This window comes from Topomyia yanbarensis, chromosome 2, assembly GCF_030247195.1.
Source record: "Topomyia yanbarensis strain Yona2022 chromosome 2, ASM3024719v1, whole genome shotgun sequence".
NCBI classification, from domain to species: domain Eukaryota; kingdom Metazoa; phylum Arthropoda; class Insecta; order Diptera; family Culicidae; genus Topomyia; species Topomyia yanbarensis.
In genome coordinates this window covers 375,690,462-375,718,188 of record NC_080671.1, presented here as the reverse complement: position 1 = coordinate 375,718,188, position 27,727 = coordinate 375,690,462, and the positions used below count along the sequence as shown (strand labels likewise).

The window sequence follows — 27,727 nt, the reverse complement described above, 5'->3', positions numbered from 1 at the left end:
TCACTTGTCTACATTTCTCGTTCACAGCCAAACTGCTACTCAAAGGTCGTTGACATTCTGGGCCACAAGCATATCATCATCTTTGCGTACCGGCGAATCGTTCAAGGCGAGGAGCTTACGTACGATTATAAATTTCCGTTTGAAGATGTAAAAATCCCATGTTCATGTGGTTCGAAAAAATGTCGAAAATATCTGAATTGAGTGCGGAAATTGCAAATAGCGAGCGATAGCATAGGATCAAAACCAGTAATAAGCAATAGAACGTTACAGGACGATAGATCCGTGTAGAGTGAGAAACTTAACGGTTTATCTCGGAACAATATGGTGCTGCTGAATGGAGGCCGAAACAACAGTGATTGTGATAATTGGAATGCATCACAAAAGCCACACATTTTTATTTAGACGTACAGATTTGCAATAGGCTGTTCTAGCTCTGAACAGGAACAGACATTTGAGCCACGTGGGTCAACAGCTTATACAGCATGTATTATATTATTAAAATGTATCAATTGCAGTAAGTTGTGCAAAGTGTTTAGTATAGTGCCGTCGTTGCTTTGTTGCTTTGAAGTGAAACCTTCATCGTGTAAATATACCTGAGTGTGCTTTGATCAACAAAACAACAGAACGAGAATACATGTTGAGCCCAAGAATCTGTATTACAACATACATTAAAAAAACTAATATTTACAGTAACTCAATTCGATAAGTTGTTTTAAATAAACAGTATATAAGTACACATTTGCAACACAACCCGTTTAACAGTAAATTTCAAATAGACACATTTTACTCATGACTAACACAATAGAATTTTATCACTGTCACTTTCAAACTGGAAATAATGACGATAACGTACAAATTAAATGCTTTACCGATCCCACGGTCGATTCACGGCAACCGTGGTTGATGTAACAGTTTTGAAATCTCGGTTAGAAAAGAAAGCATCGCGCAAGCCCTTTTAACGCTGATAGTTGAACTGGCGTGCGATTCGATTGGTAAATCAAACAGTTTCCATTTGATCGACAAGGCTCTCCGCTGCAATCTCAAATCGTACTATGCTATGTTACGTTACAAACAAACGAAAGAAATAGTAACAGCTTCCTAGAATTAAACAGAATGGTTTGTATTACAACGAACCTTTGGCGTTGGAAGTATGTTTATCATTTCTACTAAATTATCACAATACATTTTGTGGTCCAACTTAGAACTGCGACTGGGGTTATATTAGTTGTAATAAAATACAAAGTCAAAAACATGCTTCAAGGCGCAAAAAATTGTGTGTAAATTTTTAAAACTTCAGCTTACACCATTGACTCTAAACCGCTTATTTCCTATCAATTGCGATGAGCATGACGACTCAATTGAAACTAAGCAAATTAGAAACGAACATTAGTATATTGTATAGGTTCGCCAGTAAAATGTCCTTCAAATCATGGTTGTAGAAGTAACTTCTACAAATATTAGCTTTTCAATTACGTACTTGAAATGCAGCGTGACAAGGTTTGCCTTTGAGAGGTAGCGTGCTATAATTAGCCGTCGCCTACCTGTACCTAGTTCTCGGATCTTTATGAAATTTCAACGAAATATTCTCGACCGTTTGTACTACAAGAACAAACACAATGTATATAACCCCCTAAGTCTTCTGACATAATTGAAAACATAATTTTATTCATTCCTCGGTTGTACGATTGGATCAACAGCGTGAAGTTTGCACCATTATAAAATCGAAGAGTAAGCTTTTAATCGTGACCATAAATTTACTACAATCTGTATCTTATCTACCTGTGTAATGGTTGTAGTATTGATGTTCCATCGACGCATTTTAAATATCGTACCAGTCAAATATCACAGGAAATCAATAGTTGATGTGAATACTTATTCACTTACAAAACAACTGATAGCAGGTTGTAAATATTAGTCTTTAGTTCGTAATTCAAATACAATTCTATACGCTTTTATATTACCTAATTAGTTTAGGATACTTTTACGGCCAATTATTTATAAAAGATTTGTGTCAAAGGCTTGCAGGCAGTTCGATCGAGTTTCAGTCAGGAGTTGCTGCAAGTAAATTCCTAGTTTAATCACATTTGTCAAAAACTGACATCGCATCAGTGAACGTTATCTTGCCATTTCCGTTATATTTGTTTTTTATTATTTAAACAGTCTTGTCTGCGCATATTGATAGTAAAACATTTAATGTTTGTTAGCAGTCATTAGAGGCGAACGTGTGTGAAATGTTCGCGGTCACTACTTTTAGTAACTATTTATAATATATGAAGAGCCTAACTTTGCTATCTAGTAGTCATTACCCGTTGTATAATTGTAGCTAATATGCTCTTATTTGTAGTTGGAATCAGAATAATCAAAAAAGGAACTCATATGAGTTTTAACTTGTGACTTGCTAGAGTCAGAAACATCAAACTTATGTCATACATTCATAACTTGGCTCTGTGCAGCAGTTACTACGAGTGGTAAAATGAAAACAAATGTGATACTAACGAAAAAGTTATTTGAAATCTAACTTAATTGCTACTAAAGTACATTTAAAAGAGAAGGAATCTACGAAATAGAAAAAGGATATTACTAAATAATAACAAGACACAATAACTAGCATGCATAGTGTAAATTCTCACTTACAAGCAACTTCATAAAATTACGAATTATAATTATACACATACATACACACAAAATACTTTTACGTAACTATTGTAAGTATTAGAGTCTTATATTCGTAAAATGTGTTGACTCGTCCAATTATTGCATATACATATTTCTCTAACACGAACGCAAGCGAGCGCATGGACAAGCGCGCGCAAGGAAACCGACGTAGGGAAACTTTTATTGTGTACATTTTGGCTTTACTACTATTAAAAAACTACTACCTAGGAACGTAATTGCAGTTTATTAAGTTTAGTTTTTTCTCATTCAAAGTATTATGTTGAAATGAAAAGTAAACAATAAAATAAGAGGTATTCGAAATAGCTCTGCAACACTTAATTCGAGAAAGAAAACCATGAAGTACCCCTAGATATATTCGCAGTAGTTTATTTTCATATCAGTATTCGGCTCCGATGCTGGATTGGCAAAGCTGTATCAGAGACTAAACGAGACTACTAACTTCCGAACATATTCTGACCAACTTTTGCGAGATTGCGAGAAGGTGTTAGACATAACGCTTTGCTCTGATAGAATTTCGAACGAGCTAAGAAATTGGCAGGTCCAAAATGAAACTGAAACGTCTCTCTCCAATCATAAATATATATTTTTCAATCATTTTGAGGTTTAATGTGGTAACATATCGTAAATATAAAAACTGGGACCTCTTTTTGGAAAACAAAAATTTCATGGATATGTTCCAACAATTAGTCAACTAGGCGACTTAGATGACATCGTGGATTCGACACTCATTCATAGTAGCATCCTACGAAGAAGCTTGCCACTTCGTACTGTTAAAACAACTAGGGAACCCCGTGGTGGAGCTTGAAAGAATGAAGAAGGATATGAGAAGAGCTTGGAATCGGCGTCAGCGTGATGATTCTGGGGCTTTCAGGTCAGCTCGTAGTGCATATAAGAAATGACTTAGATCTGCAGAGCGGGCTGGCTGGCAAGACCTATGCACTAATGTCTCTTGTCTGAACGAGGCTAGCAGGTTAAATAAAATTCTCTCGAAATCGAATGATTTTCAGATGAACTTCCTAAAAACCAGAGATGGTGTTTATTGGGGGGGAAGGGGAGGAGTTGCTTCTCTAATCTTCCGGTCATCACATCGCATGCTTTGGTATTCTTAATATGCATAACAAACATGAAGATGTGACACAAGGCGCCAAGAGCGCACTAAAATCCTGTCAATCCTATTTTGCATTGGATTGTCTGCTCTAAATATATCACCAGGGGACCATTCATAAATGATGTTGGATATTGACAATAGGGGAAGAGCGTAACGTAACGAGATAAAAACTAAAAATGAATTTTAGACGTATCAGCGGATCAGGGATAAAAAAGTACAACATTGTTTATGAATGGCCCCCAAACAAAGAATATTCCATAACGAATATCACGTAACATCGGTGAGAGAGCATTGGGATCAAGGCCAAGTCCCCCCTGGGTCGTGCAAAACTGAGAAGCAACATCAATTTAGGCACAGATAGCAGATGTCCATTTATTTTCATTTTGCTTTGTTTTTTTTTCATTTGTTTCTCCTGCCATGATATGAACGGATTGGTGCGGTTCGAGCGTGACGGCCAAGGAAACGGAAAGCCAGTGGCCCAAACAGATCAGAAACAGGAGGGAGGACTACGAACAAGGGAACGGACAACAGAGGAGAAATCGTTTACTTATTTATTATAACTACGACACTAATCACAATTATTTTGCTTTTCTTGTTTCGTTTCAGCAAACCAAAATCTAAACGGACTAGCACATACGAACAGTTAGGCTTTGTAGGTTCTCATCTTGACAGAGTCTAGATGGGCGGATGAACGTCTGCCAGAGGGTGGGCTGAGAAATGACAATGACACTGTACGAGATGGCGCTGGGCCTTTGGCCTTCGACTGGCATGGTCCATTCTCATTGATTCGAAAGTCTTCTTGGCTGGTTGGTAGATATGTGCTTCTACTTGCAAGTTGATCAATTCGCTTGGGTGGGGGAACACAATGTATATAACCCCCTAATGACATGTAGATCCTACTAGTTGTCGACTCTTTTGATCGTGAGTATGAGGCTAGTTCAGGAAAGGAGTGCAGGACTGGCACCTAAGAGATAGTTAATTATTCATGATTTGTTCTTATGATTATTAAACTCGATCAAGCACACCGGCTCTCAGAAATGATAAGTAACCCTTTCGGGTCGGTGTGGTCTGTTCGAGTCGAACCAGGCGGACATTCGTTTCGAGCAAACTTTATGTGGATAAATATTGCTTACGCCTTTATTGGCAGAGATTCTTTTTAACGAAATCCTAAAATACCTTCACTGGTATAGCTACTCAGGATAATAATAATAGAAAAATTAAGAGTTTGCCTGGTCCATAATGTAATGAATATGTATATTGACTAGAACAGGGATAATCGAGTTATGTTATAAGATAGAGAAGAAACAGCACAGTTGTAAGATAGAGAAGAAACAGCACAGTTGAAGGAAAAGTATTTGCGAGTAAGGACTAATACTGCTAGTAGGTTTACCGTTTCAATTAATAGTCGATTGATCTGCTTCGGACCTAGGAGACAAAAAGGAGATTAGGAAGAGACAGAATCGGATTCAATGCGAAATTTGCCAACATGACGTTGACCCCAAGGCGATGGTAGGATGATTTTCCATAGGATGACAGACTAGATGACACGACGTTACACGCTCTGAACTTGCGCCAAATAGTGATTGATCCGCTTCTGACCTAAGGGACCCATGAGGAGATCAGGAAGAAAATAGAAGCGGAATCAATGCGAAGTTTTAATTGCATCACTGATGACTTAGCACGCGTTGTTAGGAGCAGGATACATTGGACCAGACAAAATAGAGAACTTGACGTTACACACTTCGAGACAAACAGGCGCAAAATTTAGTCCTCCTCCCGAGGACCGGTGTTTATTTGGCGGACAGTCGCTAATCCTTCCGATTTTGCAAATTTTGTCTCGCGGGACGGACCGAGATCCCTCAAGCTATAAGCTGCAGTCCTATCAGCCCGTTAAAAAAAAACTTCCTAAAAACCAGAGATGGTGTTTATGTGACGGACGAAAAAGATGTTCTTAATTGTCTCTTCGACACACACTTTCCAGGTAGTATCAACCAGGAGCTGAATAATGTTCACATATCTCATTCTGGTGATTTGGACTCGTGGGCGTTAGCACGCACATTGGTTTCCACTGAATCGGACAAGTTGACAGCTGACAGCTTTGCTCCATACAAATCACCCGGAAAAGATGGAATACTTCTCGTGCTACTGCAAAAGGGATTTGATATTCTCAAACATGTCTTGAAAAAGATTATGCTTTCCAGTCTTGCTACCGGGCATATCCCGAAAGTATGGCGAGAAATAACTGTTAGATTTATTCCCAAAGGGGGGCGCTCAAGCTATGACGATGCCAAGAGTTTTAGACCTATCAGCTTATGTTCTTTTCTTCTGAAAGCTTTGGAACGGATAATCGATCATCACATCAGGAACGTTAGTTTAGTTGAACATCCACTGCACAAAATGCAACATGCATATCAGTGTGGGAAATCCACGATCACTCTGCTTCACGATGTTGTTTACAACATCGAGAAAGCCTTCTCGCTCAAGCAATCTAGCTTAGGTGTATTCCTAGATATGAAGGTTCTTTTGACAATGTGTCCTTCCAGTCTATTCTGGAAGCGACGCGCAGGCATGGGATACCTGCATGTATCTCGGGTTGGATAAACGCAATGCTTAGTAACAGCATTCTTTGCTCGTCACTACGACAGGCTAAGATATGGAAGTTGAGTATTTGCGGTTGTCTTCAGGGTGGCGTTCTGTCACCTTTGTTATGGAACCTGGCAACCGACGGCTTATTGAAGAAACTCAATGAGCTTTGATTTCCAATCTACAGGTTTGCTGATGATTACCAAATACTAATTACTGGACTTTGCATCGGAACAATCTTTGACTTAAAACAACAGGCATTAAGAGCTGTCGAACATTGGTTTCACGAAGAAGCGAATAACAACCGGGGTTCTTTGATTCTGATCTACTGTGCGCAGATCAAGTCAAATACGTTGGAGTTATATTGGATTCCAAACTGAATTGGTCTGCTCACATTGAGTTCAGAGTCAAGAAAGCGTGTATGTCCTTCGGACAGTGCAGACGAACTTTTGGAAAGACCTGGGGTCTCAAACCTAAATACATCTATTGAATTTACACAGTTGTACGTCCAATACTGTCATACGGATGCCTTGTGTGGTGGCAGAGGGGAGAGGTGATGACAGTCCAGTTAAAACTAAACCATCTACGAAGAATGGCACTCATGGCGTTGACTAGTGCTTTCACCACAACTCCGACTGCTGCTCTTGAGGCTCTCTTCTAAATATCAAACCATTACACATACACCTCAAACAAGAAGCACTATCATGTGCATACAGACTGCAGGTTACTGGGCTTTGGAACAGTAACTATGTTGATCTTGCTACCAGTCATACACGATTGTGGTCACAAATGGTTACATGGGGTGGAGATATTCTTGCTCCTAGCGATATTACACTCACATGTAGTTTTCCTTACAGGACATTCCATGTGAAGATTCCCTCTCGAGAGGAGTGATTGTCTGGCTATATGGAAAGACAACAACAAACGCAAGTGGTCTGTTACACTGACGGTTCTCTGATGGAGGGGCGTGCTGGTGCTGGTGTCTACTGTCCTGAAATGAGATTGGAACAATCTTACTCACTAGGTAGATACTGTACTGTACTTCCCATGATCGCATATCAGTCCCATAAAGATAGGAAATCCCATAGAAAACGGGACAACTATGCGATCATGGGTAGTGTATTCCAAGCAGAATTCTTTGCGATTATGTGCGGGGTACAATCGGTTCTTCAACTGAGTTTGTCCGGCAAATTTATAAACTTCTGCTCCGAATTGGCCAGGATAGGTTCAGCGATTGACTTCGTTGGTCCTGAGCCCGCCCTGCCAATTCCGACAAGTTGGATAAGGGAAAAAATAGGTTCTGGGCTTCGTCCGAGCTGCACAATTATTGGAGAAATCTACAAACGTATCGCCAAAGAAAGGCGTTTCTAGAACAACCGTGCCCAGTGATTTCAAAAAATCTACATTTTTCGAAGCTCCACTGCGGCATGCTGACCAGTGCTTTAACCGGCCACTGCAAACTCTATTATCACATGGCAACTATTCAGCGCGCTGAGTCTTTTTCAAGTGATCTTTATGAATCCGACTACAGAGCCTCATATCATCTGATATGCAACTGTCCAGCAGTAGCGTAATTGAGATTGCGAGTTTTCGGCCGTCCTTATATAGACGAAACCATGTTTGGACGACTGAAATTCAGAGACATACTAAAGTTTCTTATCCGATGTGGTAAAGAGCTTTAGGCTTACTCGCATGCGAGTTGAACTACTTGTGAGTATAACTTACCTGTTGTTTGTTTTTGTCTTTGTGCTGTTATTTTTCCCACCCTTCCAATTCTACTTCCCCACACCTCCTTGTCCTTTCCTTCCGCTCAGGAAATAATGAAAACACACGGCAAGGTACAAATCCACGACTACATACGAGGAACGTGCCATTTAAGCCAATATATTATGATTTCTGATTCCCCATGCGTTAGCCGCTGATTTATCCTACTTGCCGGTTAAGATATCGACGATTTATAAGTTTCTCAGAACATTACAAATGCGACGTTTAATAATAGTAAAAAAATCCTTTCGCTAGTAGTTCGTTTTGCTCTAGGCAGATATAACTGGATGCGTATGGTGCTACCTCAGGCTCGGGTGATTCTATAATTATTTTGGATGAGCCTTGGATCCAGCTCGGGAGCCTAAATATAAAAATCTTCGAGATCTTTGGTTGATTCTCCGTATTAACAAGTCCGGTTAAGATCGGGTTTCTCGAATTGTAAATTTTCTGGTTGGGGTTTTTTAGATTTTGAAATTATCGGGGTCTGGTCGGGCTCGGGTTATAAAAAATTTTCATTGTCGGGTTCGTGTCGAGTTTTGGTTTTGCAATTTTAAAATGTTCGGGGTCGGGTTCGGGTTTTTCTAATTATATTTCAGGCTCGGGTTCGGGTACGGGTTTTTGAATTTTCAAGCCATCGGGTTCGAGTTTAAAAAAATTGAAACCCGATTATCTCTAGTTTTTACGTGCATCCATCGTGAAAAATAAGTCCATTTTAGCAGCCAGAATTTTTTTTTCTATAATTGTTAACATAGCCCTTCAATCGCATTCGCAAATTGAATTTGTTCTTAGGGCAATTAGGCAATCAGCTGATTATTTCTTGTTTACTTCTGACGTTACTCCGAGGGGTGTGAGTCCAACAATGTCGTTGATCCGATCCAACATCAAACGAATCGGACTAACGAAAGATTTTTGTCGGACGAGGTTTTCTGTTCGCAGGAGTAAACTTATTGACAGAACCCACCGCTGAATTGCCAAACAAACGTCTAATGGATTGCTTAATTAGCACAGGCGTGTAGAGTCAAACGTCAAAATTTTGAACTCGCCTGAAAGCACTCGTCCGCATTTTTCTTAACAGGGAGATATGTTTAGTGTTAGCGTTCTCAGTCTCTGACCGTCTTACGTCAATAATGACGATGACACAGTAATGTTTTTAAGAAAATATTTCTATTCCGTTTCAGGATTTTACTAGGTCCATTATTTTAAAAATATTTATCAAAATCCAGCCTATCACGCGAAATGTGCGACTCGGACAACGAAGCTTTCGAGAGCGCCGATGAAGAAATTGAAGACCAAAAGCAGCAACAGCCGGAGCTAACTAGTAAGGAAACGACTCCGTCGAGCAAAGGTAACTCTGACGTGGAGAAACAAAAGAGTACAGAAAACAAAGATGCAGCACATGAGAAAATTTTTGAATCGAAGAAAACTGGAATACGAAAGATTGTACTACCACCCAGCAAGGATAAATATAGCCAAGCGAAACTGGCGGACGATGAAACAAAGAAACAGGAACAGGCTTCCGCAGAAGATGGGTGGGATTTTGATGATTGGGGGGATTTCAGCGTAGACACAGGTTTAGTTGATGCAAAATCTCAGGACACTCCAGAAACGACAAAATCAGAAAGGAATGTAAAAACCAGCTTTAAAGATGTCGACATTGACGAGGTGGAGTCTAAGTTGAAAGATTTTATGAAAGGGCAAGATGATGCACAAGTCAGTGATGTTTTGGATAGACTTTCTGGCCAAGAGGGAAACAAATCGAGTGTCGGCCAACCTTGGGGAACGTGGAAGCCCAGCTGGAGTGGTGCAGCGGTATCGTTTCTATCGTCGGCATCAAAAAGTGTCGCTTCCATTACGACGAACATTACCCAGGTGACTTGAATAATTATTAAAGGAGGAACTGCGTCTATTTAAAACAAATGTCAACGTTTGTTTCAGGTGATTGAATCAGGCATTGGCGTGCCTAATCCTGAAGAACTAGCTAAGCGCCAGGCGGTCGAACAGGCCAAACTTAAAGCTGACGGATACATAGCTGATGAGGAACTACCGACGCCTGAGCAGCCAGGGTCCGATCGATTCGGATTTGATCAGATCTTTTCAGGAGTGACCCATATTAGCAGCAAAGTGATCACAGGTGGCCTTGACACGCTTGAGGGTATTGGCAAGAAGACGATGACTATTCTGCAGGAGAACGATCCCGGTTTGTTGAATAAACGCAACTTGCTCGGAATGGGCAACGAGGGTGTTGTTTTGAGTCAAGTGCTTCGAGAGGCCAAAGAAAAAACAGAAGAACGTGAACGTAACTTAAAGCAGGTTCAAAAACATCTCTACAAGAAGAAGTTGCATTTTGAAACACTGTTTGATGATTACCATGGATTAGTACATTTGGAAGCTCTAGAGATGCTTTCGAAGCAGGCGTCTTTGAAACTGGAGTCGTTATTAGGTCCTCTAACTGGCAATGCTTTGGAGGACTTGCAAGAAACGTTGAATGAGGTGGAGGAGCTCTGCGAACTTCCGGATTCGGAAAACGATGATACTGATGGCACACATGGTGTCGACGAGCTAGAGCGAAAGCTTAACGAGGCCGTTACCGATTTAGATAATGTAAAGGTTGACTTTCAGGACTTGCTAAAATGTTGGAAGGAAAACACAGATTGGTTAACTTTGTCCAACTCTCGAACGGCTCAGCAGATTTTTGAAAAGGCTATGCATGCTCTGGCCCAAACCACAGCTCTTTGCGTTCTACGGATGCATAAACTGGCCGAAATTCTGCTTATTCTTGAACATCACAGCACAGCAAACGAGGTCGATGCGTTGGTTCAAATGACCACGGTTTTCTGCTGGCACCTGAGCGGCATAGCTGCTCGGTTTTCGGCTGCATTGAGTAATCGAGTGGATGAGGGCCCTAGTCGGCGATCGTCAGGAGAGGACAGTGATAATTCTTTGATTACTAACATCTTTCTAGAGGTGAGTGAGACGAAAGTATCGAAAGAACATACAGTAGCTTAAATATGGTGGCAAGCGACCACGATCTTCAATAGATTATCAGTTAGCTCTGCCCTGAACCTTCATTGACTTCAAAGTTACGAACAAAAGCAATAATTTATATTTTGATTTTCAGGGTTCCAACAGCACATCGTATGTTCAAAACGCGTTCCAGTTATTCATTCCGATTTTGCAGATCGGAGCGTGTTAAATGGAGAAAAAGTTTCGTTGTAAAATATAAATGATTCTTTTATTAATATTCTGCTGTAACATCATTAAATGATTTGGGGATATCACAATACGTGTTCAACTGAAATGAATTCCCTCCTCATTAAAGGCATGTAAAACTGTCATAAAATCATCTATATCCATTGTTCTCGCTCGTTTGCTCCCAGCGCTTACCTTTTCAAGAATTTCCTCTACTTTCTGCTTGATGAGGAAACCTTGCGGCAGATCAATGTTTTTCAGCGAACAATGTATTTTATAGTTTTGCTCCAGAGCCGTCAGAACAGTAGTCTGTTTAAAGGCTGCAGCGAGCGTTTTGTTTTTTCGTAGAAAAGCTATCCGCGTGAGTCCATCCCACTCTGTGTAGTTGATCGGCGGGGGAGGATTCCTTGGTTCAATGCGTACCACGCTGGACTCAACTTTTGGTGGAGGTCGAAAGTTGTTCTTTCCCACCTTCATCAGCATATCTACTCGAGCCAATAGCTGCGTATTTACACTCAATCGACAGTAGAGCTTATCGCCCGGTTTAGCAACCAAACGTTGAGCAAACTCAAGCTGGAACATAAGCACTGCGCATCGGAAAAATGGACGGTGTAGTAGCAGTTTGAAGACGAAGGGAGAACTGATCTGGTAGGGCATATTGGCAACACAAGCATCAAAAAACGGCAGTTCCGATTTGAGCACATCACCTATAAGAATTTGCAGCTTGGACTGTAAGGGTGTTCCTTGGACTCGTTTTTGCAATTCTGCCACCAACCGGGGATCGATTTCGCAAGCCACCACTTTTTTGACCTTCTCCAAAATTTTTACAGTCATATTACCGGTACCAGGGCCAATTTCCAGTACCACATCTGTTGGGCGTAAAGCGGCTTTCTCCAGCATCGATGTAACGATCAGCGGATTTTTCAGAATGTGCTGGCCAAAGTCCTTGTTGAATACAATGCCTGTAGATTGATAAATTTGTAAGTGAACAGCAAATATCGTGTTAGGAATCATATCTGCTCTAATCAAGTAACTTGTATCCAAAGCATTTTTCCTTGTCCTGATACTAGGTGTAAACCAACAGAATAACGTATGCAATAAAATTACAATTACAATCATACCTTGTTTAGCCACTTCCGTGTGCACGCGCGATTTCTTTTCAGCCCGCACCTTCGGCATTTTAGCAATAGGTTTGAAATTATTTTATTTAGGCAAAAGCGCCAGAGAGAATGCCATATGGCGAATGGTAAACAATAAATTCTAATGCTGAATGTACTGTCAAAATTACACCACACTCATTTTCCGCAAACATTCGAGAGAGACCGAGAACGCTGGCTGCTCTCAGCGTTGCCAGATTTTGGCTCTCGAACGTGAAACTTATCCGCTGGCGCGCCAACTAGGTTTCATTATTGGTACCAGTCAAATGACGAAAGTATCTTCTTGCGTTGATGATACAGGATGGTTGTTCTATTTTAATTGTTTTAGGACAGTTGTCCCGGGAACGAGAAGAGGGGTAAATAAAAGATCAGTTATCCTACGTCCTACGAGATGGCAACTGAATACGGTAATTTTTCCCCATCTCCAACATATCCGAGAATTTCACTTTTGTTCACAACTCCGGTCTGAAAAATCATCTTTATCGCAAATTCACCTAAGTAGCTAATCGTGACAATGAATCCATCGTTTCTGAATCTTCGAATGGCAGAAGATACAAAAACGTCCCACAAGGCTCAACCAAACTAACAAACGTCATCTCAAGTGGTAAATCTAAAACAAAGATTTCAGCGAAAATTGTGTTTTGAATCACGCAGATCGTTCGCAGATAGAACTTCGAGATGCGTGGAGTCACAATTTTCCGGGTAGAACAACAGCTCTGCATTGCTTATGCCAAACCTAAAAGCAGTTATTTTGTTCTAACTATTCCACACGTATCAGTGCCCAAGTTTCGTAGTGCTGCTTATATTGTCAGGCCGGCATTTGACCGCGATTCCACTATCACTGGTGACTGATCAACATATATTGATTTAAGCTGCGTCTGTTCTGGACTAGGGGCAGATCACCTGTGACGCATTTTTAAAAATCAGCGAAATTAAATGCATTTCTTTCCATCAAAATAGAAATTCGTATTGCATTTTGCGTTGCGTGCAATATATTTTGCGTTGCGTGTAAGACGCCAAAACCCTACAAAAAATTAGCCCTACATTCAACAAAACGTCGAACAAAGTGAATCAGCGTAGGACGTTTGTTAAACAAACTTTTCTGCGAGGGAGTGCAAAGTTGATGCAAAAATGGAAATTAAATGCATTTTTTCTAAGTTGATGCAAATTTGTTATACATTCCTAGAGTGATCTGCCCCAAGGCTCTGGATCATTTATTCACTCCGCCAATAACTTGACCGATCCTAACCCAAGCAACCAAAAGTGCGTAAAAGGGAGCTGTATAAGCTTCCCGTTTTAAGTAATTTTGCGATACGTTTTGTGTACTAATAGCGGCTTAAGCAGCTTTCAAGTTCCATTAAAGTTTAAGCAGCTTGAAAGTTCGCTAATAACTTTATGTGAACTTTAAAGTGTGCTTTTTAAGTAACATCCGAACTTATGGTTGCTTGGGAAGATACCATCAATCCAGCTGTGAAAGAAGAAAGATAAAGTTCTGTTCTCGAAAGAAAAGAAAAATCCGAGAAAAGTGATTCTTTTGGGATAAACTAGTCCTTGTATCAGCTCTGTTTTATAGCAGATCAATACTGTAATTATCGTTAAGTTTTAGTTAATACATTTCTTTAAGTACTCATTAACTTACAGATTTTAGTTTCCCTCTCCGTTAGCCTCATGTAGATATGAAACCTTCTAACACTCGCTATTTTCACTTTTTCTACGCACTTCAATAACGTATTATCGCGACATTTGATACTGACGGAACCTCAACATATATGCTCGCGATAATAAAGATGCAGTCACACCCAGTAAACGAAATGGCGGACAGGCAGGTTAAACTAAATGCTGGCGATCGGTAGGCTATTGAAACGTTGTTCTAGACTATTCGCCGTAACTTGCCGTTTACTGTAAAAGTAGTGTGGCAGTTTTAACTGGCAGCAAAAGGGTCGGCTATACTCGCCGTAACACTGATGGTTTATTATCTCACTCTTATATATGATAGGCCCATTTGTTTGACATTTATTGCCCCGAGTACATACATGTCAAAGTAATGGGATACAATATGCTAGATCGAGATCCCATGTTTCAGTCAGTGGATATATGGAGACTGTAGCGCTTTGCTCCCTCAAGTAGTTATAATCTCCTCGCCTATATACCACCGCTAACTGCAAAAATCTACACTAAAAAAATAAAGCACTTTAAATTTACATGAATTGTCACGTGAATCAATATTTTCCATATTTCAACATACATTACGTGATTCACATGAACGACACTTGATAATCTTGTAAAATTTATTTGATTCACACGTAACCTTTAAGTGATGCAATGTTGGTCGTCGAAACGTAGTTCACGTGGATTTCCTGTGTGAAAAAATGGCTGAAATATCTGCCACTGTTTAAATTATTCCGAATCTGTTGTTTTCCATATGTATATATCTCTTGTATGGTAAGTGGAATGCGTGATTTTTTTTCTCGAATTAAGCTTGTCTTTTTACCCGGGGAATAGTTCCATCTCCGATGGACGATCAAATAAATCGCGAAACACGGATGCCAAAGATGTCGTAGGAGTATAGGTATTTCGTTGGATGAACGTTTGTCAACCATAGGCACCGCTAAAATATCTTCTGACTATTCGGGTTCGTCATATTATTTCCATTATCACATTACATTACTGAATCCGATTTCCAACGAGTTTATATATTTGCATTCCATATAGTGACACAAGGCAAATTGGAAATCAATCTGGCCGACCTTACATTCCCGGGGGAGGAGAAATAGCTACAGTATTGTACGGCCCAGGACGTAGTCAATAATGACTTGTTCGTAGCGAACTAGGCATTGAAATACTTTTACGTTGTCATTATACAAAACATCTACAGATACAATCTACCATTGCCTCTGCTGATCATGCTGACAATCATCCAAAAAGCACTGCTAGTGTTGCCGAAGTTGTTTAGTTATCGCAATTAAGGATTCAAATAAATTGAAAAAAATTGACATATAAAGATTTTTCTTTTTTAGAATGCAAATTTATTGAAAATACAATCTATGAACGGCTTCAAGTAATTTTCACGTTTGGTTTCATATATTTGTTACGTTTGGTTGCACATAATTACTGCGTTTGGCTTCATGTATTTGTTATGTTGCTTCATGTTGCTAATTATCCTCAAAACACATCACTTTTACCTGATGAATCAGATATTGACCATGATTTTAATTTACCGGAGCACCCGATAGAACTTACGTGAAAAGTGCGGTGGATGAGATTCACATATGTTTTCACGTAGAAGCTACGTGATTTATTTTTTGAGTGTATGTATAAATTTAATAAACATAACGTTTACATTTTTATCGGTGTAGCGGCAGATCACATGCATTTAAAAAAATCAGCGAAATTAAATCCATTTCTTTCCATCAAAATGGAAATTCATAATGTTTGTTGCTTTCCGTGTAAGACGTCAAAACCCTACAAAAAACAAGCCCTACATTCAACAAAACGTCGAACAAAGTGGATCAGCGTAGGACGTTTGTTGAACAAACTTTTCTGCGGGGCAGTGCAAAGTTGATACAGAAATGGAAATTAAATGCATTTTTCTAATTTGATGCAAATTTGTTATACATTCCTAGAGTTGTCTGCCCCCAGGCATGTTATTTGCTCACACAATGTGCAACAAAGAGCGAAATACACCGATGAAAATAGAGCAGCACAAAAACACTGCGATGTGCAGAACGACCGCACAAAGAGAAACTTGAAAACGAAAAAGAGAAAGATCTGTGCACCAAGAGCTGCACAATTTCGTTCAGAGTCATCTTGAACAGCCACTTTTTTGTGCCTCCCTTCACTGGCAAACAGGTAGGAAGGCGAATCAAACTACAATCCAGATAAAGTTTGATCGAAAGAACATTTTTAAAATGTTTTTTGGTTGCCTTCACTGCTTCTGTGCGCATGGGACCAAGATTCACACTAAAGAGCCTCTTTATTTCTACTCTTTGAGGTGTGCAGCCATTTATTGTGAAAGAGAAGAGCGGTGGTTTGCATGTAAAGTGCAAAGAGCGTTTTTTATTCTTCTCTTTATTTGCTCTGGGGTTCATTACATCCCTGTCTGCCCCTAGCGTAACAAGCAGTTCACCTTCTATATATTTTTTCAGAGATAGAAAACATATTTTCTTCAAGGAAATTATTTTTTATTAGAAGAAATAACATTTAATTAGAATGTTGATTGAGTTTATAAAATTAAAAATTTGGATGAAATAAAATAAAAACATCGTCATTGCACCAACTCTCGTGCCATCTGACGGTCGATGTCCAACGTTATAGATCGCGTACACACTTAAAATCCATTACCTACCAGTACACTGAGAAAAAATCTATAGTATATATGACCAGACTTTTATGGTTGTTTTGACTATTTGCCAAAAAAGTAGGAATGACCATGAGATCGGTAAGACTAAACTTCTGTATCGTAAACAATACTAGAAAAATCGATTACCGCTCAACTATAATGTTGGTATTTATGACAATTTGATCATGGTCACTCCAACAATATTTGTCATCTTAAAACTGATAATGGAATAGTCTGAATCACTATTAAAATAAAGTTAAAATGAAAATATGAGCATCTTAAATATAACCAGTGTCATTGTTATAAATACTTTTTGTGTCATTGTTCTCTGCACAATGTATTAATAAGTCCCGAAGACTTAATGTATAGTTGTTATGAAAACACAAAGGTTAAATTAACTAAATACATCGTTTATGTGGACGAGACCCATGTCGAAAGCACCATTTGCGTATAGTGCTTTTCAGCTGACTATACTTTGTATTATTATCAACTATAAAACTGGTCAATTTTTGCGTTCCCAAATGTATTCCTACATGTCGCGGCCATTACAGTGAAAAACCGTATACATAACATACGGGCGTGCTTCGAAGACTTCAATTTTTTTACGATTACTATAATTTTGCGGTAAGGCATAATCGAGTCCCAGCCGGAAAGGATTCTTAGTGACCAAATAGGAGTTAGCATTAGCCTTAAAAGTCTCTACACTAAGAATCGGCTTAAAAGTATGACGAAACAGAAAGTCGCAACGGAATACAGTACCAGTGAGTAAATACTGAAATTTCATATGATAATGAACTGTAACGTTCTCAAACCATAAATTTTTCGATCTATTTTTTTAGCGTGACTGCAGAAAAATGAGACTAAAAGAGCTTTTTTAAGATAATTATCGAGGATTATTAGATTAGATCGTCGTAAGTTTATCGAAGCTGTCCAATGCTACAATGAACTGTCCTACCGATCTATTGTGGAAGAGGGTGAAAGCAAGTATTAATATGTACCGTTCTTGCTTCGGCTGGTCAACAAAAATCGCGCATGCTGGCTACTCTTTTCAAAGATGAGCGCTGTCCATATCTTCCTGCATATTCTATTTTGGAGAAAATGTATTTGGACCGTATCATTCGTCGATCAGCGCAGCAGGATTTTGCAGTCTTGCTTCAGGCTCACCATCCTCGGTCGAGCGGTATTTGGGCACAATCTATTGTCTGCTGGTAAATTGCCGCTGTGATTATTAAGTAAATTATTATTTTAATAAAAAAATATACGGAACGCTTTAATTCACTCTTACCATCCATTTAGTTATATTAACAGGCGTCATTTTCAGAATAACAATATCCTTTCTCAAAATAACTAGTCAACAAATATCAAAGTCCCAATGTTTTAGTTATTACAAACAGGCCTAGGTCAGGATTACTATGCTTATTGTTATACCAAGCAGCCCACTTATAATGGTCATTTTAACAACATAGTGTTCAATTTCACTATTATGATAAAACGTTAGGTCAACATAACTACGCATATTGTTACACTGAACATTCCACTCACAATAGTCATGCTTTCAATAGAATGTTCAATGTTACTATTATGGTACAAAGCTCAAGTATAGTGAAAGTGAGCATGGATATAGTTAAGGTGAGCTAATGCTATAGTCGGTTAAAAACCACTATACTCGCAAAGTCTAATTAACCTCCTCATATGGTAAGTGTTACTATATAATTTTTCTTAGTGTAGGTAATTTTAATTTGCTGTCCTTATTTCACTGCCGGAAAACGAGGGGAGGAAATGATTTTTTTACTCAAAATTAATGGGATGAAGTTTATTCGGCTTTGGGGAATATCTCATTATTTTTGGGTAAATTTGGACTCCCTCTCTTTCGTTTATCGTTAGAGGAAGTAGGATGCAAAGATTTAAGATTACCTACTGCTAGGTAATGCAAGTTTTCTGTGTATGGAAGATTTGTAGACATTGTTTTGGTTCAGTGCATCATCTGGTAACTAACGTTTCGCTAACGCTTTGAATGTCAAGAAAGGGCAAGCATGCTTGCTGTTTGTAAATTCCGTAAATTCTGTGTGTTGTTCACACGTTCTGCGTGATATTGAAGTTGTAGTGATTAAAATTTAGTTTAATTCAATGTACTTTGCAGTAGCATTGTGGCGAATTACATAAAAAACAAGCCCTACATTCAACAAAACGTCGAACAAAGTGGATCAGCGTAGGACGTTTGTTGAACAAACTTTTCTGCGGGGCAGTGCAAAGTTGATGCAGAAATGGAAATTAAATGCATTTTTCTAATTTGATGCAAATTTGTTATACATTCCTAGAGTTGTCTGCCCCCAGGCATGTTATTTGCTCACACAATGTGCAACAAAGAGCGAAATACACCGATGAAAATAGAGCAGCACAAAAACACTGCGATGTGCAGAACGACCGCACAAAGAGAAACTTGAAAACGAAAAAGAGAAAGATCTGTGCACCAAGAGCTGCACAATTTCGTTCAGAGTCATCTTGAACAGCCACTTTTTTGTGCCTCCCTTCACTGGCAAACAGGTAGGAAGGCGAATCAAACTACAATCCAGATAAAGTTTGATCGAAAGAACATTTTTAAAATGTTTTTTGGTTGCCTTCACTGCTTCTGTGCGCATGGGACCAAGATTCACACTAAAGAGCCTCTTTATTTCTACTCTTTGAGGTGTGCAGCCATTTATTGTGAAAGAGAAGAGCGGTGGTTTGCATGTAAAGTGCAAAGAGCGTTTTTTATTCTTCTCTTTATTTGCTCTGGGGTTCATTACATCCCTGTCTGCCCCTAGCGTAACAAGCAGTTCACCTTCTATATATTTTTTCAGAGATAGAAAACATATTTTCTTCAAGGAAATTATTTTTTATTAGAAGAAATAACATTTAATTAGAATGTTGATTGAGTTTATAAAATTAAAAATTTGGATGAAATAAAATAAAAACATCGTCATTGCACCAACTCTCGTGCCATCTGACGGTCGATATCCAACGTTATAGATCGCGTACACACTTAAAATCCATTACCTACCAGTACACTGAGAAAAAATCTATAGTATATATGACCAGACTTTTATGGTTGTTTTGACTATTTGCCAAAAAAGTAGGAATGACCATGAGATCGGTAAGACTAAACTTCTGTATCGTAAACAATACTAGAAAAATCGATTACCGCTCAACTATAATGTTGGTATTTATGACAATTTGATCATGGTCACTCCAACAATATTTGTCATCTTAAAACTGATAATGGAATAGTCTGAATCACTATTAAAATAAAGTTAAAATGAAAATATGAGCATCTTAAATATAACCAGTGTCATTGTTATAAATACTTTTTGTGTCATTGTTCTCTGCACAATGTATTAATAAGTCCCGAAGACTTAATGTATAGTTGTTATGAAAACACAAAGGTTAAATTAACTAAATACATCGTTTATGTGGACGAGACCCATGTCGAAAGCACCATTTGCGTATAGTGCTTTTCAGCTGACTATACTTTGTATTATTATCAACTATAAAACTGGTCAATTTTTGCGTTCCCAAATGTATTCCTACATGTCGCGGCCATTACAGTGAAAAACCGTATACATAACATACGGGCGTGCTTCGAAGACTTCAATTTTTTTACGATTACTATAATTTTGCGGTAAGGCATAATCGAGTCCCAGCCGGAAAGGATTCTTAGTGACCAAATAGGAGTTAGCATTAGCCTTAAAAGTCTCTACACTAAGAATCGGCTTAAAAGTATGACGAAACAGAAAGTCGCAACGGAATACAGTACCAGTGAGTAAATACTGAAATTTCATATGATAATGAACTGTAACGTTCTCAAACCATAAATTTTTCGATCTATTTTTTTAGCGTGACTGCAGAAAAATGAGACTAAAAGAGCTTTTTTAAGATAATTATCGAGGATTATTAGATTAGATCGTCGTAAGTTTATCGAAGCTGTCCAATGCTACAATGAACTGTCCTACCGATCTATTGTGGAAGAGGGTGAAAGCAAGTATTAATATGTACCGTTCTTGCTTCGGCTGGTCAACAAAAATCGCGCATGCTGGCTACTCTTTTCAAAGATGAGCGCTGTCCATATCTTCCTGCATATTCTATTTTGGAGAAAATGTATTTGGACCGTATCATTCGTCGATCAGCGCAGCAGGATTTTGCAGTCTTGCTTCAGGCTCACCATCCTCGGTCGAGCGGTATTTGGGCACAATCTATTGTCTGCTGGTAAATTGCCGCTGTGATTATTAAGTAAATTATTATTTTAATAAAAAAATATACGGAACGCTTTAATTCACTCTTACCATCCATTTAGTTATATTAACAGGCGTCATTTTCAGAATAACAATATCCTTTCTCAAAATAACTAGTCAACAAATATCAAAGTCCCAATGTTTTAGTTATTACAAACAGGCCTAGGTCAGGATTACTATGCTTATTGTTATACCAAGCAGCCCACTTATAATGGTCATTTTAACAACATAGTGTTCAATTTCACTATTATGATAAAACGTTAGGTCAACATAACTACGCATATTGTTACACTGAACATTCCACTCACAATAGTCATGCTTTCAATAGAATGTTCAATGTTACTATTATGGTACAAAGCTCAAGTATAGTGAAAGTGAGCATGGATATAGTTAAGGTGAGCTAATGCTATAGTCGGTTAAAAACCACTATACTCGCAAAGTCTAATTAACCTCCTCATATGGTAAGTGTTACTATATAATTTTTCTTAGTGTAGGTAATTTTAATTTGCTGTCCTTATTTCACTGCCGGAAAACGAGGGGAGGAAATGATTTTTTTACTCAAAATTAATGGGATGAAGTTTATTCGGCTTTGGGGAATATCTCATTATTTTTGGGTAAATTTGGACTCCCTCTCTTTCGTTTATCGTTAGAGGAAGTAGGATGCAAAGATTTAAGATTACCTACTGCTAGGTAATGCAAGTTTTCTGTGTATGGAAGATTTGTAGACATTGTTTTGGTTCAGTGCATCATCTGGTAACTAACGTTTCGCTAACGCTTTGAATGTCAAGAAAGGGCAAGCATGCTTGCTGTTTGTAAATTCCGTAAATTCTGTGTGTTGTTCACACGTTCTGCGTGATATTGAAGTTGTAGTGATTAAAATTTAGTTTAATTCAATGTACTTTGCAGTAGCATTGTGGCGAATTACATAAAAAACAATTCTAGGCTATTCAGTTAAGTAAAGATGAAACGAAAGTCTCAAGATGGCAACAAGCCATCTTTTGTGAAACGAAAAATCGAAATAGTTTTTGATCCCAAGCAGAGAGCGTAAGTACAACAACCCGAACCTGAAGTGTAACAGCCCTACCAAAATAACTTTTTTTAGTGAATTTCTTACCGGATTTCACAAACGAAAACTGCATCGGAAAAAAGTAGCGCAGAATGATGTACAGCGCAAGCTGAAATCTGAGGTCCGTCGCATCCGGAACGAGGCAAAGGATAACGTGAAAAAGCTGTACCACTCTTATAAACCCATCCCAGAGTTGACCGATCAGGATCCCGATGAACAAGAGTACGACACGGAAAATGTCACCGTCAAGGTTGTCGAACTGTCCACTACCGATCTGGCCAAGGAGAATAACTGGATCGGTGAGAATCGACCAGTGATCCACGGAGACGAAGAAGACGAGGAAAGTAGCGATATTTCTTCCAGTGATGAGGAAATTGATTTAAAAGCTATTCCAGGCATGGAGTTGGGAGGGGCACATTCGAAGAAAAAGAAAAAGCAACCTGAGCAAGCACAAGAAGATGAATGCAATGGAAAACAAACAAAACTTAACCGTACTTCAGCGAGTGAAAAAAGTACAAAACAACGTGGTCCAGTTCTGAACTTAGAGGGTGTCGCCTCTAAAAAGGAACTCAACCGGAAGCTGAAGCGCCATGCCCTGAAATCCAGGCTGAAAAGTAAACCATTCCAGCAGTCTGCTCGTGCTCAACAGCAGAAACAGCTAAAGAAATCACGTCGAGTGAAGCACTTCAAGGAGAAGCACTTGAAACGAAAAGGAAAATTTCAAGTAGACAAGAAAGGAAAGGGAAAGAATCGCGGCGGAAGAGACGGCTAGATGGTGGTTGGTATATTGAAAATTAGTTCACTGAAATTGAAGCACTTTTTGGTAATTTTCTAGTTTAGTTTTGCAAAATATATGTTGGCCGAAATAAAACAAATTCGAATGCGAAAATTAAAAAAATGCCCGCGCTCGGGAATGTGTTCATATCCTCTAGTTTGTCTAGTCCTACGAAACATTCTCCTGCCAGTAATTCAAACGTCAACGTTATCTATACTACAAAAAGCGAAATGAATCCGATTCTGTCTTGTTTTTCCTCGAAAAGTATTAGTGTTTTTATCCCATAAACCAGTCATTCTACAAGTCCACTTAGCAAAAATTCAAATTACAAAAAATTAGATAAACATTTGACAAAGAACGCGATTTCAAGTAACGTATACATGTTTCACGCATAAAATATCGCGTTTAGTTAATAGTCTTTCGTTTTTTTGATGGGGGTACTGCCACTTCGGCCTTAATTCAGGTTATCTCTCGTGGCTACCTCTGTTTACTATACATGTTACAAATTGCTCGAATCCGTTGTTATCGGAGGTGATATGTTTGTGCACGTGTTACCCCAGTCAGATGCTACATTATTTATGTAGCTGATCATTCGCTTGAGACAGGTATGTCATACATCGCTGAGCATCATAAGGGACCCTATTCTCATAGTCACATCGCCTAGTGACTAGAGCAAAATTTCCTTCTAGTCACTAGGTGACGTGACTGTGAGAATATGGCCCAAGGTCTCGCTTTGAAGAAATAACGCTGCTCAATGGCATAGTATATGTTCCGAACCTTTCGTTTTGAATCACAGTATTAAGCCGAATTTGCACCTTTACGATCTGATTCAGTACCATGCACGGACACCAATATACTTTCATACACATACAAATGCGAGCATTCATACTTGCCAAGATATTAAACATCTCAAACTGAAACGATAGCTACCTATATAACTTTATCATGCCTCCAACATGATTCACACCTTTGGATCTCATAGTTTACCTTGGGGTGAAGTCTCCGTCGGTTTACACCAACGACCTGCATTGTCAAAATCAAAACGCAATGCAAGTTAATTTTTTCCTGCGGTCTACGCGAATCAGTTTCGGGTAATTGAAAACGAATATCACGCTGCCGCCTGGGAGACTAAGAGCCTGACCGTGTAGACCTTTGCCCAAAAACTAGCAACTTGAACCGATCTGGATTATAGGTACATATTTTTCATCTTGATCGACTGTCATACAAAATACGTACAGGTATTAGTTTTTACTTGTGTATAAGTATATTTTTCCGTTCACTGAACATAAAGATACTGTATCTTCATCATACTCGCACCCCAGAATTATATTCAAACACACCACACTCCAGTAACTTATGCAACTGGATCATCTCCTTTAGTGGTTCGGGTGTAGATGACCTGTGCATGGTGATGAACAACTTGCTTGATTAGCCCTGAAAATAAAGAAAAAGACATTTGTAATTTATTTAGCATTAACGATACCCTGGTGGTTGTACCATTTGTCAGGTCAAGGAAGCTGCACTCAGTTTGTCATGTATTACTTCCTAATTGGTTATTTACATTGATATTCTTCTGATATACAATCTGCTTCAGTATTTTTTAAAAACCATTTAATGTTGTCTATGTCATTATCCAGATACTAGGTGTAAGCCAACAGAATATTATGAATAAAATTAATGAAAATCATTTTTAAATTCATTATGCACTAAGTTATATTGAATTTGATTCCTTGTTTAAAAAAATGTCAAGCGCGAGTACATTAGTCTCAAATCAACAAATGCTTGGAAATTAAAGCAAAAAAGTGCTAAATTATCATTTTCAAAGTTATCCAGGGCTCGATTTTTTCAATTTCTGTGCTAGTTAAATTATCAATTAACTCACCTTTTACGCACAGCTCCCGTAGACCGCGCTTCGCCAACGAACCACGAATTTTCAGACGTTCGGAAACAACGGACGGGGTAATCAGTTTGTAGGCGGGAACTTCCTTGTACAATTTTTCGTACGTAGCCTTATCAAACAGGACCTGATTGTTCAACTTGTCGCGAACCTTTCCCTTGGACCACTTCTTCTTCTTGGCCTTACCTCCCGAAGACCCTTCCTTCTTTTTCTGGGTCTTTTGCTGCTGTTTCGCTGCTCCCTTAGTGTCCTTCTTTGGAGGCTGTAACACAAAACACCGGATATTAGATCTGTTGCCATTATCAGAACCGTTTAGCTATTATTTTGAAGTAATCACTGAAAAGAACACTAAACAAAATTTAATTTGCCACATGCAAGTAAACAAACATTAAACAATATGTTTCAAGCATAATTCACGATTAATTTTGTCAAATTTTATTACACCGGTAGAAAGAACACTCGTTAAATATTTTTAAACTAAAGATTAGTGGCATTTTCATTAGGATATTATCAAAATTAACCAAAAAACTCTTGAACGGTACCTACCATTTTGGCAAATCTACATCGAAAGAACGTCCGTCGAAAGACTGTGATAGAAGGAAGTACCGAAACGCATATTTTGACAGTCAACGCGAATAAACGGAATCCGTTTCGGCAAAGCTGCCAGTTTTCTATTTTAAATTACCAACCATACAATGGATTATATCAACGCTTTTTTGTTAAAGTTACGATACTTACAAATGTAAACATAAGTCTTTTATAATGCATGCGAATGAGGGCTTCAAAACGCAACGAATTAAACTAAAAATTTGGATTCTATGATATCGCTTTCTTAAACTATAGCAAAAAATACAACGGGCGAAACTGTATTTTTGTTTGTTCATTTAAAGTTTCGCCCTCCACGCTCCATGCAAACAATCAGGGCGATACTTGTTTTGCTACCAGTTTAGAGACGAAACTGTTTTTATTCGTATTTTTTTAGGATTATCAAGCTGATACTAGCTGTAAATAGTAACAATAATCGCTATTGAAAAAAATCCGAACAAAATCGGTGGTGCAAAACGGTAGTTATTGTAAAAAACGTAAGAGCGATACTTCAATCACAGAGAACAGACGTCCATCTTCAGCATTCAACTTGTGTAAAATCTCTAACGGTTTCGAAGGTAGTTTGGATATCTAAACCAGGTGCGCTACTGTCGTCATGTTTTTTTGTGGCTGAGTGCGACAGAACTGACAGCGGTTATTCCTCTACCCAGTCAAACTAGTCCGGAACCGATTCGGACTTCCACCATGAATTCCAGCTCAAATGCGTCAACCGATAGAGTCGGAATCGGTTGTTTTCTTTGAGCTAGATTTCATGCTGAATCCATCCAGGATTTCGAACCGGTTCCGGAATCGATTTGATGGATAGTTGGGATAGGTTGGTGCGGCGGCGCTAGTGTTTTTCGTATATTAATTCAAATGTTTACACACGTTTTTTAAATATTTTTGTTCGATCATGGATGTCTGTTCTCTGTGCTTCAATGGTGATAGGTCACTCAAAAAAAAGTAAACGTTATGCCTATTGATTTTACACATAGTTTTTTGCAATTAACGGAGGCATATAGACACTATTTGCTGGCATAGAAACCTAATTTGTGTATTTACAAGAAATATTAATCTTACATTCACATTCCATAACTATTAGGCACATAAAACCTCATTCTATAACAATATGCACATACAACTTATGTGTGTGCATACATAGTTTATACAGTTAACACATAGAAGGTATGTGTACGCGTGATAACAATAGCATTTCTTCTTCATATGAATTTAAAGCAGTTTGTAGCAAATAAAATTAACGTTTGGATTTTTTCAGTGGTGGGACCGAAAAAGTAAACAATCACCAAAGGGGCGATACTATCATTTTTTCGATTTAAATAGCAAAAACAAATTTTAATTTAATAATTTCAAATACTTTATGAAGTTTTGAGTTTCGATCGATCACACAATAGTTTTTAAATAGGAAATAAAACCAAGTCTGGAAATAGACCTGTTGATTTCCTTTGAATGCTGTCACTGCTAGTATCGCCCTTTTCAAGAAAAGCGTTGATATGCAAAGTCCTTATCTAGCTGGGACGGGACTCATGGTTTCTTTTCTATTTTTATTCGGTTTGTTCCGGTACCAGGAGAAACTGGAAGCGCTGCGGAGAAAATCGTTCCTGTACTCTCTTCTTCTCTTTTTTATTCTTCTGGTAGCAAACCGGAATGAAAAGGAGCACTGAGAAATAAAAATATGCATTGTTAGTTATTTTCTATTCCCGTCTCTTTTCTTCTGCTGTGATTTTTATGCATTTTCTAGCATACCCAGCAAACCAGTAAGCACTAAAGTAAGCAGCATATTGACTATATAAGAGCTGTCCGATGTTTATAAGCTTTATATGGGCTTTACAAATGTTTATAAGCTGCATAGCAGCTTTACAAATGTTTATAAGTTTTATACAAGCTTTTCGAATGTTTATAAGCATTATAAGCATTAAGCATGAAAATAGACCGTATATGGGTATATGAAGCTATACTTTAGAGCCTAAAAACCCTGTAGTTGTAAGCCGTAAGCGGTAGTCAGCGATGCCTTTATAATGCCGTTTATGGTTGACATTTCTATTAAACTAAAGCAATGAAGTCCAAATCAAAACAAATATGATATGGTGCACTTTGTATGCTCAAGAAAAAGCTTGTCGGCTTCGGAGATTTGGCACAAACAAATTAAAGTTAACTAAATCTTTGAGCCACAAAATGATACGAAACTGCGATGAATTACTTTTGAGTTTAGTGTAGGAATGGAAGTAATTTCAAAAATAAAATATTCCGAAAAGCATGCTTCTGTTCGTCGGTGAGTGAAATCAACTTCCAATCGAACCAA

The 27,727-nt window shown here is 38.5% G+C and overlaps 5 protein-coding genes across 5 annotated transcripts in view; 3 read left to right on the top strand and 2 right to left on the bottom strand.

Annotated features, from left to right (window-relative positions):
- LOC131684617 (histone-lysine N-methyltransferase trithorax) overlaps window positions 1–2,970 on the top strand; it is a 177,829-nt gene extending 174,859 nt beyond the window's left edge. Inside the window, exon 6 of the mRNA XM_058967638.1 lies at window positions 28–2,970. Coding sequence (XP_058823621.1) covers window positions 28–201 — 174 coding nt within the window. The 3' untranslated portion in view covers window positions 202–2,970. The remainder of the gene's footprint in view (window positions 1–27) is intronic.
- Window positions 2,971–9,234: 6,264 nt separating this feature from the next.
- LOC131684615 (protein FAM114A2) lies at window positions 9,235–11,372 on the top strand. Its single transcript, XM_058967636.1, has 3 exons — window positions 9,235–10,000; window positions 10,067–11,095; window positions 11,250–11,372. The coding sequence occupies exons 1-3, from the start codon at window positions 9,368–9,370 to the stop codon at window positions 11,322–11,324; spliced, it is 1,737 nt and encodes a 578-aa protein (XP_058823619.1). The 5' UTR covers window positions 9,235–9,367; the 3' UTR covers window positions 11,325–11,372.
- LOC131684616 (probable dimethyladenosine transferase) lies at window positions 11,345–12,586 on the bottom strand. Its single transcript, XM_058967637.1, has 2 exons — window positions 12,442–12,586; window positions 11,345–12,282 (listed from the first exon to the last, which is right to left on the bottom strand). The coding sequence occupies exons 1-2, from the start codon at window positions 12,497–12,499 to the stop codon at window positions 11,420–11,422; spliced, it is 921 nt and encodes a 306-aa protein (XP_058823620.1). The 5' UTR covers window positions 12,500–12,586; the 3' UTR covers window positions 11,345–11,419.
- Window positions 12,587–21,873: 9,287 nt separating this feature from the next.
- Window positions 21,874–23,020, top strand: LOC131684614 (nucleolar protein 12). Its single transcript, XM_058967635.1, has 2 exons — window positions 21,874–22,128; window positions 22,187–23,020. The coding sequence occupies exons 1-2, from the start codon at window positions 22,046–22,048 to the stop codon at window positions 22,920–22,922; spliced, it is 819 nt and encodes a 272-aa protein (XP_058823618.1). The 5' UTR covers window positions 21,874–22,045; the 3' UTR covers window positions 22,923–23,020.
- A 1,146-nt stretch (window positions 23,021–24,166) lies between these two features.
- On the bottom strand, window positions 24,167–25,462 carry LOC131684613 (small ribosomal subunit protein eS25). The gene is made up of 3 exons (XM_058967634.1): window positions 25,369–25,462; window positions 24,808–25,084; window positions 24,167–24,359 (listed from the first exon to the last, which is right to left on the bottom strand). Exons 1-3 carry the CDS (start codon window positions 25,369–25,371, stop codon window positions 24,280–24,282), a joined length of 360 nt encoding a protein of 119 aa, XP_058823617.1. The 5' UTR covers window positions 25,372–25,462; the 3' UTR covers window positions 24,167–24,279.
- Window positions 25,463–27,727: the final 2,265 nt, after the last annotated feature.

Bases quoted from the DNA above. Each gene is read 5' to 3' on its own strand.
- LOC131684615 (XM_058967636.1), top strand. From the start codon at position 9,368: ATGTGCGACTCGGACAACGAAGCTTTCGAGAGCGCCGATGAAGAAATT. The intron at 10,001-10,066 runs GTGACTTGAATA...CGTTTGTTTCAG, and splicing joins TTACGACGAACATTACCCAG to GTGATTGAATCAGGCATTGG. The intron at 11,096-11,249 runs GTGAGTGAGACG...TTTGATTTTCAG, and splicing joins TTACTAACATCTTTCTAGAG to GGTTCCAACAGCACATCGTA.
- LOC131684616 (XM_058967637.1), bottom strand. From the start codon at position 12,499: ATGCCGAAGGTGCGGGCTGAAAAGAAATCGCGCGTGCACACGGAAGTG. The intron at 12,283-12,441 runs GTATGATTGTAA...ATCAATCTACAG, and splicing joins CACGGAAGTGGCTAAACAAG to GCATTGTATTCAACAAGGAC.
- LOC131684614 (XM_058967635.1), top strand. From the start codon at position 22,046: ATGAAACGAAAGTCTCAAGATGGCAACAAGCCATCTTTTGTGAAACGA. The intron at 22,129-22,186 runs GTAAGTACAACA...AACTTTTTTTAG, and splicing joins TTTGATCCCAAGCAGAGAGC to TGAATTTCTTACCGGATTTC.
- LOC131684613 (XM_058967634.1), bottom strand. The intron at 24,360-24,807 runs GTGAGTTAATTG...CTTTATTTTCAG, and splicing joins ACGGGAGCTGTGCGTAAAAG to GGCTAATCAAGCAAGTTGTT.